General features: G+C 43.5%; 1 protein-coding gene across 12 annotated transcripts in view; it reads left to right on the top strand.

Annotated features, from left to right (window-relative positions):
• The window catches only part of PRKCZ (protein kinase C zeta), a 223187-nt gene that overhangs the window by 159996 nt on the left and 45372 nt on the right, over window positions 1-17819 (top strand). For 11 of the 12 annotated variants that reach the window (XR_003095613.1, XR_003095614.1, XM_006016195.3 and 8 more), the window contains 3 exons: window positions 1-53; window positions 4624-4812; window positions 14650-14747. Coding sequence is in view for 10 of the 12 variants with exons in the window: in XM_006016195.3 (XP_006016257.1) it covers window positions 1-53; window positions 4624-4812; window positions 14650-14747 (340 nt within the window). In the remaining 2 variants the exon portion in view is untranslated. Of the gene's footprint in view, window positions 54-3654; window positions 3759-4623; window positions 4813-14649; window positions 14748-17819 lie in introns of all 12 variants that reach the window. The other variant, XM_025211741.1, reaches the window with a different exon arrangement.

Below are 17819 nucleotides of genomic sequence, written 5' to 3' on the forward strand. Positions count from 1 at the left end.
TACCTTACATTCCTTCAACCCGGAAACATGACAACATTAAAGATGACTCTGAGGTACGTTTCAGAAGATTGTTAAATTATACTGTCTCAGTCAAAATGTGAAAGATTTTCTTTTCATATTGGAAAAATGATATATATGAAGGTTGCAGTTTTTTGGTCCTTGCTTCTGAAACAAACAGTTGTTTAACATTATTTCAGTTATTTTCTGTTCTTCCTTTCTAATACATGTACACTCCTTATCACCCCCAGGCCACCCATTCAAGTTTCATAACACTTGGTCCAGTTTAACAGTATAAGTCATTAACTATCCAGCTTCCTCTGGAATTTTGCAGATAAATAATATGCACTCAATTATAGAGAGTCCTTGTGGAAATAAAAGTAGAATACTGTTTGTATTTTTAGCTCTTTTGTAGGGGATCTTGCAGCATCTCTGCATACTAGTTATTCCCTGGAAGCACTTTGACAAATCCCAGTACACTTTAAATAACTCAAGGGACTTCAAAACAATTGCTTTTAAAATGCTTCTGGCATATTTAATGTACATAGGAAGCATTTTAGCAAGCATTACTAGCTTGGTTTCCCAGTTTCAGCAAAACGATCTTGTGTTCTCCACTTCCTCCATTACAATCCCTGTCACTGTCATTAATTCACACATGAGTGACTCCTGTTCTTAGATAGATTGTCGTGCCTCTGGTCAAATCTGTTTGAGAACTGTCCTAACATAAACACTAAGAATTGTATAGTCAGAGGCCCTGCCCTGGTCAGCACTGAAGTTTTATTGCATGGTGTTGCACAAATTTATAAGAATGCATCTGGGCCACTACTCTGATCAGCTGTCCCCAAGTAGGTTGTTCCTGTTTTTCCTACATTGCTGTTGCACACTACTAAATGTATTTAATATATCCTGCAAAGAAAGTGCGTCATGCTGGAAGCTGGATTGACTAGAAGCTTGATGCAATCTCTTCTAATAGCAGTCAATCCTAGCTAAATGCTCCTTATATAAACCTTTCCATAGTTCAGCAGAACCTTGATCTGGCTACAAGTACAGCAGTGTAGGTGACATCAAAACGGAAAACATAAAAAGGTGTCAAAGCATTATACATATTGGTAAAAAGAGGTATTGCTGCGGCACATACTTTACTTTGCTTTCTAAATCTGCCCTACCCTGTCTGTAAAATTGTGTGGTTTTATATTTAAAACCAGTAAATCTCCCTGTGAGATAAAATAGTTATTTTTGTCTCATTAAATAAAGCTGCAGTTGAAAGAACACAATCTACATTAACAAAAATCTTCCACAAAGTCCCACTTGAGAAATCTACATTTTCCTCTTCATTGTCTTGGGCAGAATACTTTTTTCCCCCTTGAGCTTTATCTATTAATGAGTCCAATTCATCAATAACAGATTTAACATTTAAAGATATACCCACTACCCTAAAATGTACATAAAGACACATATTTATATTTATTCAACAAGTGCTACCATAACCTAAATCAGTGTCTACAACAGTCTTGTTTCTTTTCTTCTCTTCCCTTCAGTCTCTGACAATTCTTTTATATTTCCATCACTACTTGAATTCTTAAATTTCACTAAAGCTTTAGTAACACACAAGAGCTGCGTAAACTCATGCCACGCTAGACATCCTTATCATCAGAGCATTGTTTCAGTTCCTTTCTTTCAACTTAAATTGTCTTAGAACATCTTTATTAATTTGTATTCTTATAATATATTATACTATATAAAATATATAGTATTCTTAGAATATAGACTTTTCCAGACTAGGCATAGAAGAGTTCATATGATGCTTATACAGCATTATGTTATGGTAACTAAAACCCTCTCTTTAGGTGTTGAAAAGAATTCATTTTCATAGATGACTTGGTGTTTCCATCCCCAACAGCTGGGCAGAAAATCTGAAGTTTGAAATACATAATGTTTAAGGATTCAGTGAGTCAGACATATCTCACTAGGTGAAAAATGGGGTTGCATACAGTTGGCATTGTTCTGATTTATCATCAGAAAAAGAACCTCCTGTGAAGATTTCTTTTTAATAAATCTAATTTTATCATCTTGGGATTTACATCTTAGAATTTATCTTGGCTAGGAAAAGTGGATACTTTTAGCCTTTTAAACTTAGCTGGCTAACTTTAGCTAGCTAGCCTTGACTTGAATTTGACCACTTTTCCTAGTCAAGTCTGATTCTGTGAGGGGCTTAGTTGGACTTTTGGGCTGGTAATCACAGAGACAAGGATTTCTTAGAGTGATATCTTTTATTGGAGCAACTGCATAGTTGCGATAGTGTTAGACAAGCTTTCAAATGAAAGGTATTCTTCTTTAGGTCTTGCATTCAAAATGTCTTGCATTCAAAAACTTGTTTAACCCTATCCCAACTATGCAGTTGTTTCAATAAAATATATCACTGTGACCATGTTCGGGCTCCAGGGGTGTCTGTGACGCCCCCTGGTGGCCACGCGACCCTTACCCTACCCCAGCTAGATAGTGCCCTCCCCCTCTTACTCACCTGCCATGTCTTGCTGTAATTGTTTGATTGGAAAGCAAGCTGCCTAATGGGTCCTAGCGTGAGCCCCAGTTCTTCCAGATGCCAGCTAGCTCTGCCCTGCTTTCAGTAGGTGGGCCCTGATGACCTGTCAGTGCCCTCATCCATGGTACCCCGTAGTCTTAAGGGTTAATCACAGCTTCTGACCACCCCTACAGTTGTGCCTGTGCTTTGCAGGTGTTACCAGTTAATGACTTTGGTGGGCAGATAACCCCAACCTGATAGCAGGCCACCTCAGGCATCTATACATTTGTCAGAGCCTCAGCCTTCCTGGCCTCAGCCCCTTTTCTCTTGCTGGTTCCCTTAGCCTAGACCCACTGTGCCTGACTTGGCTTCTGGGTTCCAGCCCTTGACTGCCTAATCTGGCTTTGTTTCTGCCCTGTCTTGGGCAATACACTTATTGAGCTTGCTTAGACTCTTGGGCCTCCCTAGCCTTCTTCTAGGCCCTTTTCATGCAGAGGACCCCCTGGCCCTGGCTCCACCCTTCCTGGGCACAGGGCCCTCTGGCCCTTGCCCATCTCTTCCCCAAGCTAGGCGTCAGTCTTTCTCTCTTCTTCTTTCTTGACTTTAAACTCTCCCTTCTGCTTAAGCCTATGGCATGCCCTGAATCAAGGCCTCTAGCATGCCCCTGGCACCTCACTGTGGGCTAAGCCACCATGCACCTCTCAGGTGCCCCACCATGGCCTCCACTCCCAAACCACTGGTTGAAACTAGCGAAGGAGTAAGCCTTCTGGCAAACACAAACTAAACCCTCCCTGGCTCCAAACATAAACAGTGGCTACCTGCCTGGATAACAAGGCCGGCCTCCTGTTACCCCAGGTAATATTCCCCTGTAGGGCATCGGCACTCTGTTCGCCTTCCTCAAGATAGCCCAGGTGCCAGCTAGGAGAGCTCCTGTATTCCCCTTGCTTTAGAGCTCTTGCCTCAGCAACCTCCAGGGTCAAACTGAGCCTCCTGACTCAGGTTCTCCCTGGCTGTGCCCCCTTCCGATCAGGTGCTTCCCTCAGCTGCCTCAACTTTTAAGGGAGGGACTTGCTGCTCTTGAGTGCGTGGCAGTTGATCCATTGTAACTATTACTTTTGTCTATTCCTTTCTCTTAGTAAATTGAGCTAAACCCTGGCGATTTAACTGTGTTCCATTCAAGTGAAAGCTGATTTAGTTTAACTTCCATTTACTCTAGAATGGGGGAAAACAGATGAAGCAGGTACAGTGACTGTGGTAAATTCCTCCCACATAAAATAATATAATTGCCTTTCTGTCCATGCCCTTAGTTCATAGATAATAGGCCTGCTACGGATTTGTTGGTCTTGTCCCACACAAGACTTCCTAGCTGGTTGTTTTCAATGCACAGCTCATCAGGTAATGGAAAATTGGCAAGCATCACCAAATAGAGTATTTCAGTTTAATAATCTTTTATATGGTGTAAGTCAGCTTCTAAGGAAAATTGTGTAGAATGGGGGATTGGCAACCTTTTGCTGTGGGCCAGAGCTTGCAATCCATCCCCCTGCTGCAGGCCACACATCTCTGTAACCCCTGTCCCCCCCTCCCCAAGTGCCCAAGCTGCCTGTGCTTTCCCTTGTTGCAAATACCTGGGTCCTCGTGAGAGAGCAGCAGGGAAGGCTGTGGAGGTGATGGGCAGCTCAAAGCAGTTGTGTTCTGCCCCGTTACTTGTGCTGCCTTGAGCTGGGTTGGATCTTTGTGGGCTGGATCCAACCTCTTCATGGGCCAAATCTAGCCCGCAGACCATAAGTTGCTCACCCTTTCAGTAGTTCACTTCTAGAATGTGAGAGCATTTAGAATTTACTGTGTTTAAATGCATGTAGCTTAAAAAGACAGGCTCAGCTAGCTATTACTTTGAAACAAACACAGTTCTTAATGGTATAATAACAAATAGGAAAATGATACTGAGGAAGTTTAAGGTATGCTTTTGCATTCTTGTACCTCTGACAGTGGCATGAAAACTAAGCAAATCTTGACTCTGTCCAGAGGTTAGACATCTCTACGGCAGCACTTCTTTGTTAGGGAGACTTCAGGGTTTTTTTAATGTATATCTTTCTTTCTCTATACAGGATATCAAGCCAGTTATCGATGGAATAGATGGAATTAAGATCTCTCAGGGGCTTGGACTGCAGGACTTCGACTTAATCAGAGTTATTGGACGTGGAAGCTATGCCAAAGTTCTTCTAGTACGGTTAAAAAAGAATGATCAAATTTATGCCATGAAAGTAGTGAAAAAAGAATTAGTCCATGACGATGAGGTAAAAATTTATGCTAAACTTGACTCAATTCCATATTTTAAAATTCTGCTTGTTAGTGTTACTTGTTCTAACTGGTTCACTAAGAAAGTAATTCTTTTAAAAATTTGATCATGTTTTTGGACAATTAGTGTGTTGTCATGAAAGTTTGACTGACTTGTAAAGTTGTGGGTAGCATCAGTTGTCTATATGCAGTGTGGCACAGTGATTTGCTTTGAGTAGAAATGTCCATTTTCTCCTAAACAAATAGACTGATTACTTAACACAATCTTAGAAAATCACAAATGACATTTGCTACTAAACCTGGACATATTCACCACATCTGTTCTTTTTGTACTAATTAGAGCAATGAATATTAACCTACTACTGAAAAAATAAAATATCTTCATATCAGTGTTAGCTTTGAGGCATGAAAAAAACTGATCTGTGGATGCTACACTTCATAACAGGAGTGAAACCATATTTTTTAAAGTTTGAAAGAAATAAGTAGCCTACAAGTGTACATGTACACATGAGTGTAGAAAGGAAGCACAAATAATACAAAACAAAAGATACAAATAATGTTTCTGTATAGTAAAGCACTGCAGGTTTTTGAAAGAGGCAACATCGACATCATTTTTTTGAATCACTTTAAAAGAAGTTCTGTAATATCTCTTCTGGGGGGCGTCCTTGAATTTGACTATGATCCTGAATGCAAAAATAGGTCTTTTCTTGACATTCTTTTAGATGTAGCTTCTAACTATAATCGATATACATTTTTTCAGATAGTAATGAAACTTTCAAGTCTACGGTCTTTTTCTCTACGTATGGCTGATGTAGATACAGAAGAATAGCTATAATTTTACATTAGGTGATTGAGCCAGACAATTGCGTCAGGACCAGCAGAGTGTATTACTTATATCTCCTTCATATTTGTGGATTGGGCACTAAGTCGTTATATGTTCTGTGGTCTGTTCTGGGTGACCAGTCGCACACTGGAGAGCTTTTAATTTTCCATTTGTGTATCTCCCATGGTTTGTGTGGATACAGTTTAGAGTTGCCCAAAGCCAGGAACCTTCTGCATTGGATCTATTGCAAGGTGTTTATCTGGAACTTCCTGTGAGCTCCATTAGGTTCCCAAGCTTCATCAGGGTTGAAGTTGCATTGTTGAAGGTTAAGTGCATGGATCAAGAAGGGCTTGCAAGACTTTGGTCAATGGTGAGGATTATTGTTGGGGATCTGGTAGATGGAGAGATGTTTGTTTTCTTTAATTTGCTGGACTTCCTATAGAGTTGCTGCCTCACAATAAATGGGTAGAGGAGTGGTGTGCAACAGCATGGGGAGCCAAGGTGTGGGGGCCAACTTGAGGTTTCCAGTGATACACAGCACGAGAGAGTTCAGGTGGTTATCAGTAAGTCGAGTGTGACTGCTTCTGGTCCATACCAGTGCACAATACTCAGCTACAGAGTATGCAAGGACCAGCATTGATGTCCATAATACTGGTGCTGATGCTCCCCAGCTTGTGCTTGCCAATATCTGGGCCAGATTGACCTGCATCTTCGTCTTGACAGGTTCTTACCTTCTTCAGGTGGTTGTGGAAGGTTAACTGGTGGTCCTGCTCCACTCCGAGATAAGATGGAGTGGGGTCATGCTGCACAGTGTTGCTGTGGAAAGTTACCTTCAGGGTATGCTTGAGATTCCTATTATCAAGATGGAAGCAGTGACTGTTGTTTTGCTGGGATTTGGCTCCATTTCCGAAAATATTCCTCCATGGTTTTCAGGTCCTTGTTCAAAGTCGACTCTGTCATTGAAGGTGGCTGCTTGTGTTGCCAAAGCAAGGTCATCTGCATATACACATTTGTGCAACTTTGTTGATGGCATATCGCTTGTGTACAGGTTTCCCTCACCAACCACAGTTTTGCCAACCACAGTTTTGAATATCCACACTTCAGAGAAGGGGGGATACAGTCTGAACCGAACCCCCCCCCCCAATGACCTCCCTTACCCTGCTCATGCCTCTTACTCCCTCCCACAGCCTTGCTGGTGCTCCTCACCCCCCACCCACAGCCCCTGCTCCCCCAGTCCTGCCAGTTTTGCCAACCACAGTTTTGCCAGCCACGGGAACTTTTAAGAACCTAACCCCTGTGGTTGGCGAGGGAAACCTGTATACATTAAAGAGCATTGATGTGAGAACTGAGCCTTCTGGCAGTCCATTACTGAGGAACCAGGGCGAACTGACTCTGTCACCCGTAGCCACCTATTACTCAGCATTGTCCATATCAGGCACAGTGTTTGGTAGTAGGGTATATACTTTGCAAGCTTCAGCATCAGACCTTTAACCCAGACCGTGCTGTAGGCTGATGACAGCTCTACAAAGGCTGCACCAGTCTTGGATTTTTTCTGAAAACCAGTTTCAGTATGCATTGCAAGGGCCAGAACTTGGTTGCAGCAACTTTGCTTAGGCTGGAATCCTGCTTGTTTCCTAGGGATCACTGGCTTGATAAAAGGACTGATTCTCTTGAGGATATGTTTCAAGAGTTTGTTGGTTGTGCAAAGTAGTGATACTGTCCTATAGTTTCCCATGTCAAAGCTTACCAGTTTGAGTATTACAGCGACCATCACCTCTTGCCATGCTTTTGGTGTGCATCTTGATCCCATGGTTTTCGTGTACAGTTTCACCAGCTATTGGAGTCCTTTGGGGCCTAGATGATGGAGGAATTCTGGGAGGATACTATCTCCACTGGCTGCCTTCCGTTTCTTCATTGCTGTTAACCCCTCCTTCACTTCATCTATGCTAAAAGTAGTAGGGGCTTGTATGGGGATTGATATTATCCAGTGTACTTGAAGATTAACCTCTTGTTTGATGTTTTTTGTCGAGAGGTCCATTTGTATTTTCTACTAATTTAGAAGCTATGGAGTTGGGATGGTGTTTTGTGGTCCAGTATTCAGCTGGATTAGCAGCTCCAAGGTATAATAAGGCCCAGGCAAGTCAACTAGAGTGTGAAGTTCAGACCTTCAACACACTCAATCTACCTTTGGCATCTGGCTAAATCTAGAGACTCTAGCAGGGCCTTCACAACCTGTGGGTTGCCTGACCAATTGTACAGTCAGAGCAGGTTGTGGGTCTGTTTAGTCCACTAGCAAGTATATTCCCCTGGAAGCCCCAGGGGATACTTTGCTTGGTGGCAGTAATCAGGAGGCTAGTGAACCAGTGATAAAATTCTGGTGTCTCAAAGATTTGGGTCACCGCTTTTTTTAACAGGTTTCCTGTAGCAGACCAAGTCAACTTTGGCTACGTTCCATCGTGGGATCTGTTTAAGCAAACTCGCAGGGATCCTGGTGCCAACATAAGTAATGATGGGACTATGTTGGCTGTTGGGGAAGTAGGGGAGTATATACATGGAGTATGCTCCTATTTAGATCATTGAGCATGATGGTGAGATCTGGGTTATTGCTAGTGAGCTGAGTGAAAGGCTGCTCACTGTTTGAGATCGAAGGCCAGTTGTAGACCATCTGTGAACATCCAGTCCATAAGGTCTTTGCTGTCAGCTTCATTTGCGTCATAACCCTGCATAGCATGGTGGCTGCTAAAGTCATCAGTGTACAGGGCTGGGATTGGTGCACTCGGGAGTGCTGGCTTCAGCCATTCCAAATTAGGGGCTTTGTATACATTGGTAATGTTCAACTCCCCTATTTTGATGGAAGTAGTGTAAGTGGCTTTTTCTTCAGTTGGGTGTAAGACATTGAAATCTGTGATGGTGTTCTTCACCTATATAGCTAGGCCATATTTCAGATGGTGTTTTCCACATATATATATAGCTAAGCCATATTTTGGATGGTAATGGCTAGTCGTAGGTTTCTTGTTATCCATGTATACAATAGCGGCTGGCCTGTTGGCCATTGGAGACATGAGTTTCTTGGAGCATAAGGACATCAATGTTATGCTTCTTCAGAATATTTGCAACATACTTGCACTTCATCCAGGGAAGTCCCTCAATGTTGCCTTGGAGGATCCTTGTTTCAGGACCTTTCCAGCATGTTACTTGGCCCTGAAAAGAGCTGTTGAATTGCTGTGCTGAAAGATCGGGAGATCAGTCATCAGGTTGATGGCATTAGTCATGATTTCTCACTTAATGGAGTAGGCCACATGAAGGCTGCCATCTTCCCCAAGTCTACAATGTCAGCCTACTTACTTCCTTCATCACTTGAAAAGTAGATATCAGAAAGGTGTTTTTGTTTTGTATTTTGTATCTTGAAAGAAATAAGACAAAGTACCACAGGGAAAAAAGTACCAATTGTGTTGGTTGCAATAACCAGCTGTGTACTAGGGCTGTGCAACGCTTTGGGTGGTGATTCGATTCGGAGGAGATTTGGCCCAGTTCAGTGGCCAAATCTCTGAATCAAATCGGGGACCAATTAAAAGGTCCGAATCGATTCAAAGCTCTCCAGATCTTCAGAAAAGATTTGGAGAGCTTTGATTCAGGCAGTCCCTGGTGGCTGCAGCAGGAAGCTGCAGCCGGACTCTGAGCTGGTAAGTAGGGGCAGGGTAGGGGACCATGGGGGTACCCCTGCCAGCCCCCAGCCCCCGCCTGCTCCTCCAGCTCCACCCCGCCCCCCACTGCGCCCGCACGGTACTTTAAAAAAAGCCCCGTTGCTCCCTGAGTGCTGCCGATTCGGGGGGGGGAAATCCCTTCTGCCCTCACGCCACGTGGGAGGCTTTGCACGAGCCCCCTGACCCATTGCCCCACTTCCTCAGCCTTGCCATGGGTGCCCTGACCAGGCCAGCTCTGGCCCTTTAAGGAAAAAAAAGCAAAACAGAAAAGCCCTGGGACTCACCACTCCTGCAGTGGCCTCAGGGCTTCAGGGGGCTCATGCAGAGCCCCCCATGTGGTGTGGGGCAGCAGGGATCACCCCCCGCCGGCAGGAACGGTGAGTGTGAGACTTTTCTTGGGTTTTTTTTTCCTTAAAGGGCTGGAGTTGGCCCAGGTGGGGCACCCATGGGGGGGCTGGTGGAATGAGGGGGAGTGAGGGGGGCTCGTGCAGAGCTTCCCATGCAGCGTGGGGCAGTAAGGGGCAGCAGGGATCGCCCCCCCAGCTGCACCTGGTGAGCCGGGACTTTTTTTTTTTCCTCCAAAGAGCCGGGAGCTGGGGCAGCCATTGCCGGGCTGGGGGAGCAGGCAGGAGACGGACCTGGTTGATTCAGCCGAACAGTAATTCGGATCACCAACTTGAATCACTGTCCCCCGAATTGGCAGAATCCGAAGCGAGTATTAGCCGCTTCGCACGGGCCTATTGTGTACCACCTGGTATACCTGTGACTCTTCTGGAGAATAGGCTACTATGACTCTTAATATTTATGCTGGCTCAGCTAAATGCTACAATCTTTCATGACCAGGAATTAAGATCCTTATTAAATTTTGTTTCTTATTTCTTCAAATGTTCTTCTCAGTAACTGGAAAAACTGGAGAATTTTTTTTGGTGAAATTTGCAGTTGTGCTTGAGGATTAGAGGTAGTTCAGAATTTTTCTTACTTTGAATTGTGTTTCCATTACATTATAACCCAGGGTCCTGGTTTTCACTGTTTAAAAATCTCTAATTCTCTGATTAAAACCCCCTAAATCTGCATTTTTCCATGATTAAAATGAAGTGTCACTATATATATAGGTATCAGTTTAACACAATATTTTATTGATATATTTACAATTTTAAAGCAGTTTGGCCCTTTGCTCACCAGGACATTGATCCAGCGGCAGTTGTCCCATCCCACTTCCCTTCCCCCACTTTGTGGTGTGGACCAGTTCTGTATGCCAGTACCCTGCCCATGCCATTGCCCCTTACTCCCAACCCACAGCCCTCCAGTCCTGCTGGTGCTCCTCAGCCCCCACCCACAGGCCCCCACCAGAGCTATGGGGCCAGGGACCCAGCCTGCAAGGGGAAACCCACAATTTCTCGCATTTTTCTCCTAAAATGAGAAAATCCAGTGTTTGACTGCTAAAGAAAATGAATTACTATGTTTTCCTTTTCTCAAATATTAGTAAATTTCACCCTACCATATCCCCCCCCCACCCCCCCATTTGTTAGTGCTTTAATAGGAGCACTTGCTTCATTAGGTAAGACTGAAGCAAATCAGAAATCTCACCATCTGTTCTAGAAAATGTAATCCCTGAATTAGTTGAATCTTATTTAATTAAAACTAAATTTAAATTAACTAAACGGAGATATCCCGTTAAATGTACATTGCCAAAGTAAAAATAATGTATATTTTAAAAAGTCTTAAATTGAGATTTTTACCAACATATCTTGGTTTACTAATGTGAAATACACCTTAAAAATTATATATTAAAAAAATCCTTTGCCTGTATGTCTGTCTGTGTAATGCTTTATTCGTACTCTGATTGGTAGTCTGAAACAACTAATCAGAGTGCTCCCAGAGCGTTTCAGACAGGAGGCGGTGGTGATGGAGCAGACAGGATTGGGTGGGGTGGGGGGAGGGTGCAGCACAATGTGGGGGGCCATTTGCTAGTATGATAAATATTTTTCTAATAAGAAAAATAACTTGCTTGTGAAGTTGAGAACATTTGCTTGAGAACTCTCCCCCCACCCCCTGCCTTGTAATTTACTTTGCCTCAACCTAGGCCAGTGACAGACGTTACAAAGATGTGATGGGATCTGATGTACAATCCCAATAATTGGGCCTCCTGCCATATCACATGTGTATGGTAGGAGGTGTGATGGTGGGATTGAGCAGAAGATCCCATCACACCATATTGCTGGTGCAGGGCAGCCTGGGATTATGATCCAGGGCTCCCTCTGCACTGGTAATCTTTTTTCCTGTGGCTAGGAGTTCTGTCAGTCGACAGAGCCCCCAGTCACGGGATCATGGTATGCCCCCATGGCTGGGAGCTCCAGTCAGCTGATGGGGCTTCCAGCCACAGGGTGTGCCATGGGCCCTCATGGCAGGGAGCTCCAAACACTGTCAGGGCTTCCACTTGAGAGAGTACTTGGCACTGGGAGCTCCGAACACTGATAGGAGCCCTGGCAGTTACTTGAGCCACTAGCCACGGGGCATACCAAGTGTCCTGTGTTTGGGAACCTCAGCAGTGTTTGGAGCTCCCAGCTGCAGGGGCCCATACTGCACTGCTGCAGGGGGGGAGACCCTGCACCCTTGCACCTGGGAACTCCAATCACTGCCAGGGCTTCTTGACACAAGGCACACCTTGCACTCTCACAGCTGGGTATGCTCAAAGTGTTCAGAGCTCCCAGACACAGTGTACATCACGCTCATGGGTCATGGCGTGAGGTGCAGCCAGACTGAGAGCCCATCAGGTGTGTGACTCGGTCCCTGCTGGGTGTGTGGCATCACCAGGACTGAGAACCCCATGTGGGCCCAGGGGTTTCACATGCTCAATCCTTGATGGTTACAGCAGCTTCAGTCCCCAGGAATCAGGGATTTCACATTGGGCATGGTGCACCCCTGAGGTGGGAGCCTTGTCAGCTGACGGGGCTCACAGCCTTAGGGAAGACCCTGTTTAGATGTACAAATTAAAGCTCAATGCCAACCAGCTAAAAAGTTACTACACATTTTGAAGTCTAACTTAATAGCTGGTTGAAGCTTTTTATTGTGCAATGGCTACCTTGCATGTCTGGCTGGTCTTAAGGTAATTGTACAGTTAACCCAGGGGTGGGCAAAATATGACCTGCGGGCTGGATACGGCCCGTGGAGGGTCTTTGTCTGGCCCATGGCAGGTCCCTTCAGTCCCACCTGACCCAGGCACCATCTGGCTGTGATGTGTCCTGCCGCCCCCTGGGCACACAGCGGGGCTGGAGCGACTCTCCAGCTAGATTGCCTTTCTAGACAGTCAGGAGGCGGTGGCTCCTGGCTGCCGTTGCCACTGTCTCCAGCCCTGTGGTACTGGTGGGGACTCGGGCATGTAGCCCCACCCTGCCCCGTGCTTGCTTCAGCGCTGAGCATTAGCGATGGCCAGGCAGAAACCGTTGCTCAGTGTGGGGGGGAAAGCAGCCTCTCCCCCTCACTGCTGCCGGACCCTTCCTGCTGCAGCTGCCCAGAGCCCATGCTGGGCAGCCCAGAGGTAGCGGTGATGACAGCAGAGACTCAGGGCAGCCCAGGACAGGCTCCAGGTGGCTACAGCAGGAAGGGCCCCGGTGGGACACCCATGCCTAGAAAGGCAGTCCAGCCACAGAGCCTACCTCAGCCCCACTGCGTGCCCAAGGGGCTGCAGGACACACCATGGGCAGAGAGCGCCTGGGTCAGATGGGACTGAGGGACCTGCCACGGGCCAGACAAAGACCCTCCATGGGCTGGAAGGAGCCGCTGCTGCCTGGGCTGCCTAAAAAGGAACCGCCCCAACCCTGCTGCATGCCCAGGGGATGGCAGGACGCACCATGGGTGGGTGGTGTGGACCAGGTGCACAGCGGTTTGAGGTCGGGGCTGTGTATGTGGGTTCCGGCTGATCTGATCCAGCCAGAGTGAGTCCACCAGCTCAGGGAGGCACATGTAAGGGGCTCCCATGCACATCCCGCCATATCCACAGACCTTCCCCCGCAAACCCCACAACCACACCTCCCCCACACACGCAATCACACACCCCACAGACACCGCACCCACCCACACACCCCACATATACCCCCCCACACACACTGCCGACCACCCTCCCCACAACACACACATCCCCACAAACGCACCGCCCACAGGTCCCCCATACCCACCCACCCACATACACACACAATACAATATACAATATACAGGAGTAAGACTTCATTTTGAGATATTATGCAATCATCTCTGTATATGCAGTGCAAACACACACAAATCAGGACAAATATATATTTTTAAATAAAATTAAAATATGTTATTGTCAATATTTGATTTTTAGTATATCTGTTGTTTTTCCAGTTCCAAGATGGCAAACCCCCTTCCAAAAAAGAATATTTCTAGGGCAAGGAGAGGGATTTCTGATGGCATAGGTTAGGGGGCAGGACATCTGGTGACCAGGGGGCAGGGCTACCCTTTTTGCCCTTGGTAGCTCACTAAAACTTGTTAAGCGTTGCTCTGGCTGAAATAATTGCCTGCCCCTGAATTAACCAGTTAATTGTGCAGTACCTGTAACATATAGAGGGGGCCTCATTGTGTTAGATCCAAAGCTAAGCAAGTATTGGCAACTCCAGCTGAGTTCATGTCGAGTTTTTGTCATGGTACAAATGAAGATGCAAGGTTCTAGGGATGTTAGTCATAACAGAGCAGGGGATTTACACTGTTCTGTTCCTGATACAAGAGATCTTGCTGAGAGAAGCACTTTTTTCAGGACCCAAAGCTTGTTTTTACTCTTCTTAGTTCTATTAACTAATCTTAACTATGTTAGATGTTTCACAACCTCTTTTAAACTGTGGTGATCCTTCTGAATGGTTATGTAACCCATGAAAAGTAACTAAATAAATCAAAATGTTTTTATGACTTTCTCTAGACCAAAGTTATTTTCTTCTTTTATGAAGAATATTTGCAACAGTGACACACGATATGTAAAGGAATATTAAAGTTCACAGTTTATTTTCTGCAGGGCTGTTGGTTGTAGCCATGTTGGTCTAAGTACATAGGCAGGCAAGGTTCGTTGGGTAGATGTGATACCTTTTTTTAGACCAGCTAAGTGGTTGGAAAAAATATTCTTTTCAGGCTTTCAGCGTTTGTGACCGAAAGCTTGCAAAGAACGTCTTTTCCAACTATTCAGTTGGTCTTATATAAAATATCACATCTACACAAAGAACCTTGCCTGCAATTTATTTTCTAGAATTTATACCTACAGTTTATTCAGTAGAAGTTCTGATTCTCCAATTACTCTATTTCAGGATATTGATTGGGTACAGACTGAGAAACATGTGTTTGAACAGGCATCCAGTAACCCATTCCTAGTTGGTTTACATTCATGCTTTCAAACGACAAGTCGGTAAGAAAGATGTATATTTTGTGGATATTGCCTGTATGTATGTGTATCAATACAGAATTTATGGGGTTAAGTTGCTTAAATGGATAAATAAATATGAATAAGAGTATCTTCATAAAAAAAGAAAGAAAGAAAGAAAGGAACGGGACGTCCGTTATTTGAGCCATTTTTGTAAACTCTGGCTTAAGAATGTATCTCTTGAGTTTTCTTCACATCTAATATGTTTAAGCTGGGCTCATGGGCTGGATCTGGCCCACAGCTGAGGGGTCAATGGCATATGGCAGCAGCAGCCACAGGAAGAGCACTCCCAGGGTCCTTCTGCCTGCTGCATGCAGGTTGTCTCAGTGCATTTCTGTGCCATGTTCCAACTCATGACACCCCACTTCATGTACAGTTCCTGGTAATGCCCTACCTGCTCTCTACTCTCACCACTGAATTTTTCCCTCAACATGGCCATCAGCCACAGATATTCGCAGCCCTTGATAGTGATGGTAAATGGAGGCCGTGGGGGGAGTGTGCTAGAGAGTAGGGAGTGCCAAAGTAGTAGATTGGTGGCCCACCATACATAAATAGTTGCCAACCCCTGGCTTAAGCAGTAAAATACAGAAAAATAACCCATCTCAGATTATGCATATAAAAAGGTACTAATATTTAAAAGCAATTAAGCATTTATTGACTGCTTACTCAGATGAACTGAAGTCCTTTTTCAGTCTGTGCTTTTTTTCTTGGATGCCAGAGTGATGAAAGTATAAAAATATTCATTAATAAATAATGACTATATATAGGTCAGATATACTTCTTTATTAGTGGTTCTCAACCTTTTTGGACTCAAGGCACCCTTCATTAGGCTCGAGGCAAGGACAGTCCTGAGCCTGTTCTTATCTGCTTAGTGTATCTGATAATCTCCTCACGTCTCACTTATGCCCTTGCATCTTGTGGCACCCTTCAAAGCATCTGGCAGCACTCCAGGGTTCCATGCACCTTGGTGGAGAATCATTGATCGATATGTATTAAAATGTCTTTTAGTTGTCCAGATTATTTATACAGCAAATTTCTCTTTTGTAATTCATATTGGTAGGTATCATGTGCTTCTTAAAAAGTGTTGTATTTTGTACTAAGATGCATCCAAATGTGCTTTATTGACAAATAAGTCAATTGAATAATATAGCAGCATTTGGTTTTAGATTAAAAGAATAAATGGGCAAATTATTAGAATATTGTAAAGTCTAGATGTATTCTAAAACAAAAAAAATCAAAACTTTCTAAAAAGCACATGTATGAATGTTCAGTAGGCTGGGTTTTCTTGTGCTTATTTTTCAGTGGAGCAGTTTAATAATTCTTCCTTCTAACGGTCTCAAAGCACAATGAGAACAATAACCAACAGCCATGTTCACTTTCTGAACTGGTTCACACAGTAACAAGTTTTTCAAAACTAAGTAACTGAAGTTCCTGTAACTGTTCACTTGCTTAAAAAGCAATAAACCTGAATTTTTTTTTTAAGATAGCATTTTGTGGATATATTTTAGCCTGACTTATGTACATATCTAATAAAAAGAAGCACCCATCCTTTGTTCCCAAGGTACCTTCACAATTTTTAAATATAGAGCCATGACACATATCAATCTTGCAATCCCTCTGCCTCACCACCCACTATTAATCCATATCATATGTTCACAGCAACCAGCAATAACCCAGCAGCAAATAAAGGTTGGATATTCCCTTCCTACCATAACATTCTCATTTTCTCTTAGTAGGAATAAATTATCTCTACAAAATGCCCTGACGGTCATTAACTAGGGTTGTTATGACCAGGGAGAAGAAATGAGCTCCAAAGCTGACCTGGAAAAAAATTAATAAAAATGGTGTTTTTACAGCTTTATAACTTACAAAAAAAGGACCTAAAGGATATATATATATATTTTTTTTTTTTTAATTTCTGATTGCCCTTATTTTAGAAATGTCAGGAATATGAGTACCATCCTCCCTTGATTGTTATGCTTAAGAGTTTTCTGGATGTCTGAGGGACGTATTGACAGGACAGGTCATCTGAGTTAAATGGTCACAAAAATAAACAGTGTTTATTATTTTAAATATTTCGTTTTCAAATCCAAGCCCCTTTCTTTTCTAATCTTACCATTGTGTTATAATTTTGTCATTTCACTAATACCAAGTTTTAATTATACCTGTCTTAGACCTGAAAGTCTAATTTAAAAAACAAAAAGGAAGGAAGAGAGGGCAGACTTTATAAAGAAAAAGAAAAATGTTTTGGTTTTGGATTGGTTGAGTTTTGTTAGTTTTTCAACCTATACTGTAAGAAAAAACTTACAATTTGGGTCATGACAAATTAACTTTTGTTCAAGTACCTCAAACGATTTTAATTTGGTTTGGACTTTATCTGTCTCTTGAACTTGACCTTAGTTAACATTTTAAACGTAATATATAGTTGTTTAAGAGGGTAGTCTCTGGGTGGTATAAATGGACTCTTCTGTATCTGTGCTTTACCAGTCTTACAATTGGGTAAGCATCAAGAGAGACATTTTCCAAATAGGTGTGATGAGAGAATGGTAAAGAGAGGCATTCTTAAATCATGTAAAAATTGGGAACATAAGGAAAAGCTGCTTCTCAGACAGCTTCAGCTTTCATAAAAAGCACTTTCTCAAAATGTTTCGAAACTGAAGGTCTCTTTGACCTTGGCAACTTTGCCTGGATCACATTTTCCCACAGATGAAATGTTCCCTCTAGAATGTAATGTCTTTTCATATGGCTGATCATTCCACTTATATGCTGTATCCTACCTAATGCATTTTATCTTGTTTGTTGAGGAGACATTTTTAAAACTCCTTCTAAAGCACTTTCTCAAAATGTTTCGAAACTGAAGGTCTCTTTGACCTTGGCAACTTTGCCTGGATCACATTTTCCCACAGATGAAATGTTCCCTCTAGAATGTAATGTCTTTTCATATGGCTGATCATTCCACTTATATGCTGTATCCTACCTAATGCATTTTATCTTGTTTGTTGAGGAGACATTTTTAAAACTCCTTCTATAAAGCAGCCAATAAGCCCAGATACTGAA

This window comes from Alligator sinensis, unplaced genomic scaffold (genome assembly GCF_000455745.1).
Source record: "Alligator sinensis unplaced genomic scaffold, ASM45574v1 scaffold366_1, whole genome shotgun sequence".
NCBI classification, from domain to species: Eukaryota; Metazoa; Chordata; order Crocodylia; family Alligatoridae; genus Alligator; species Alligator sinensis.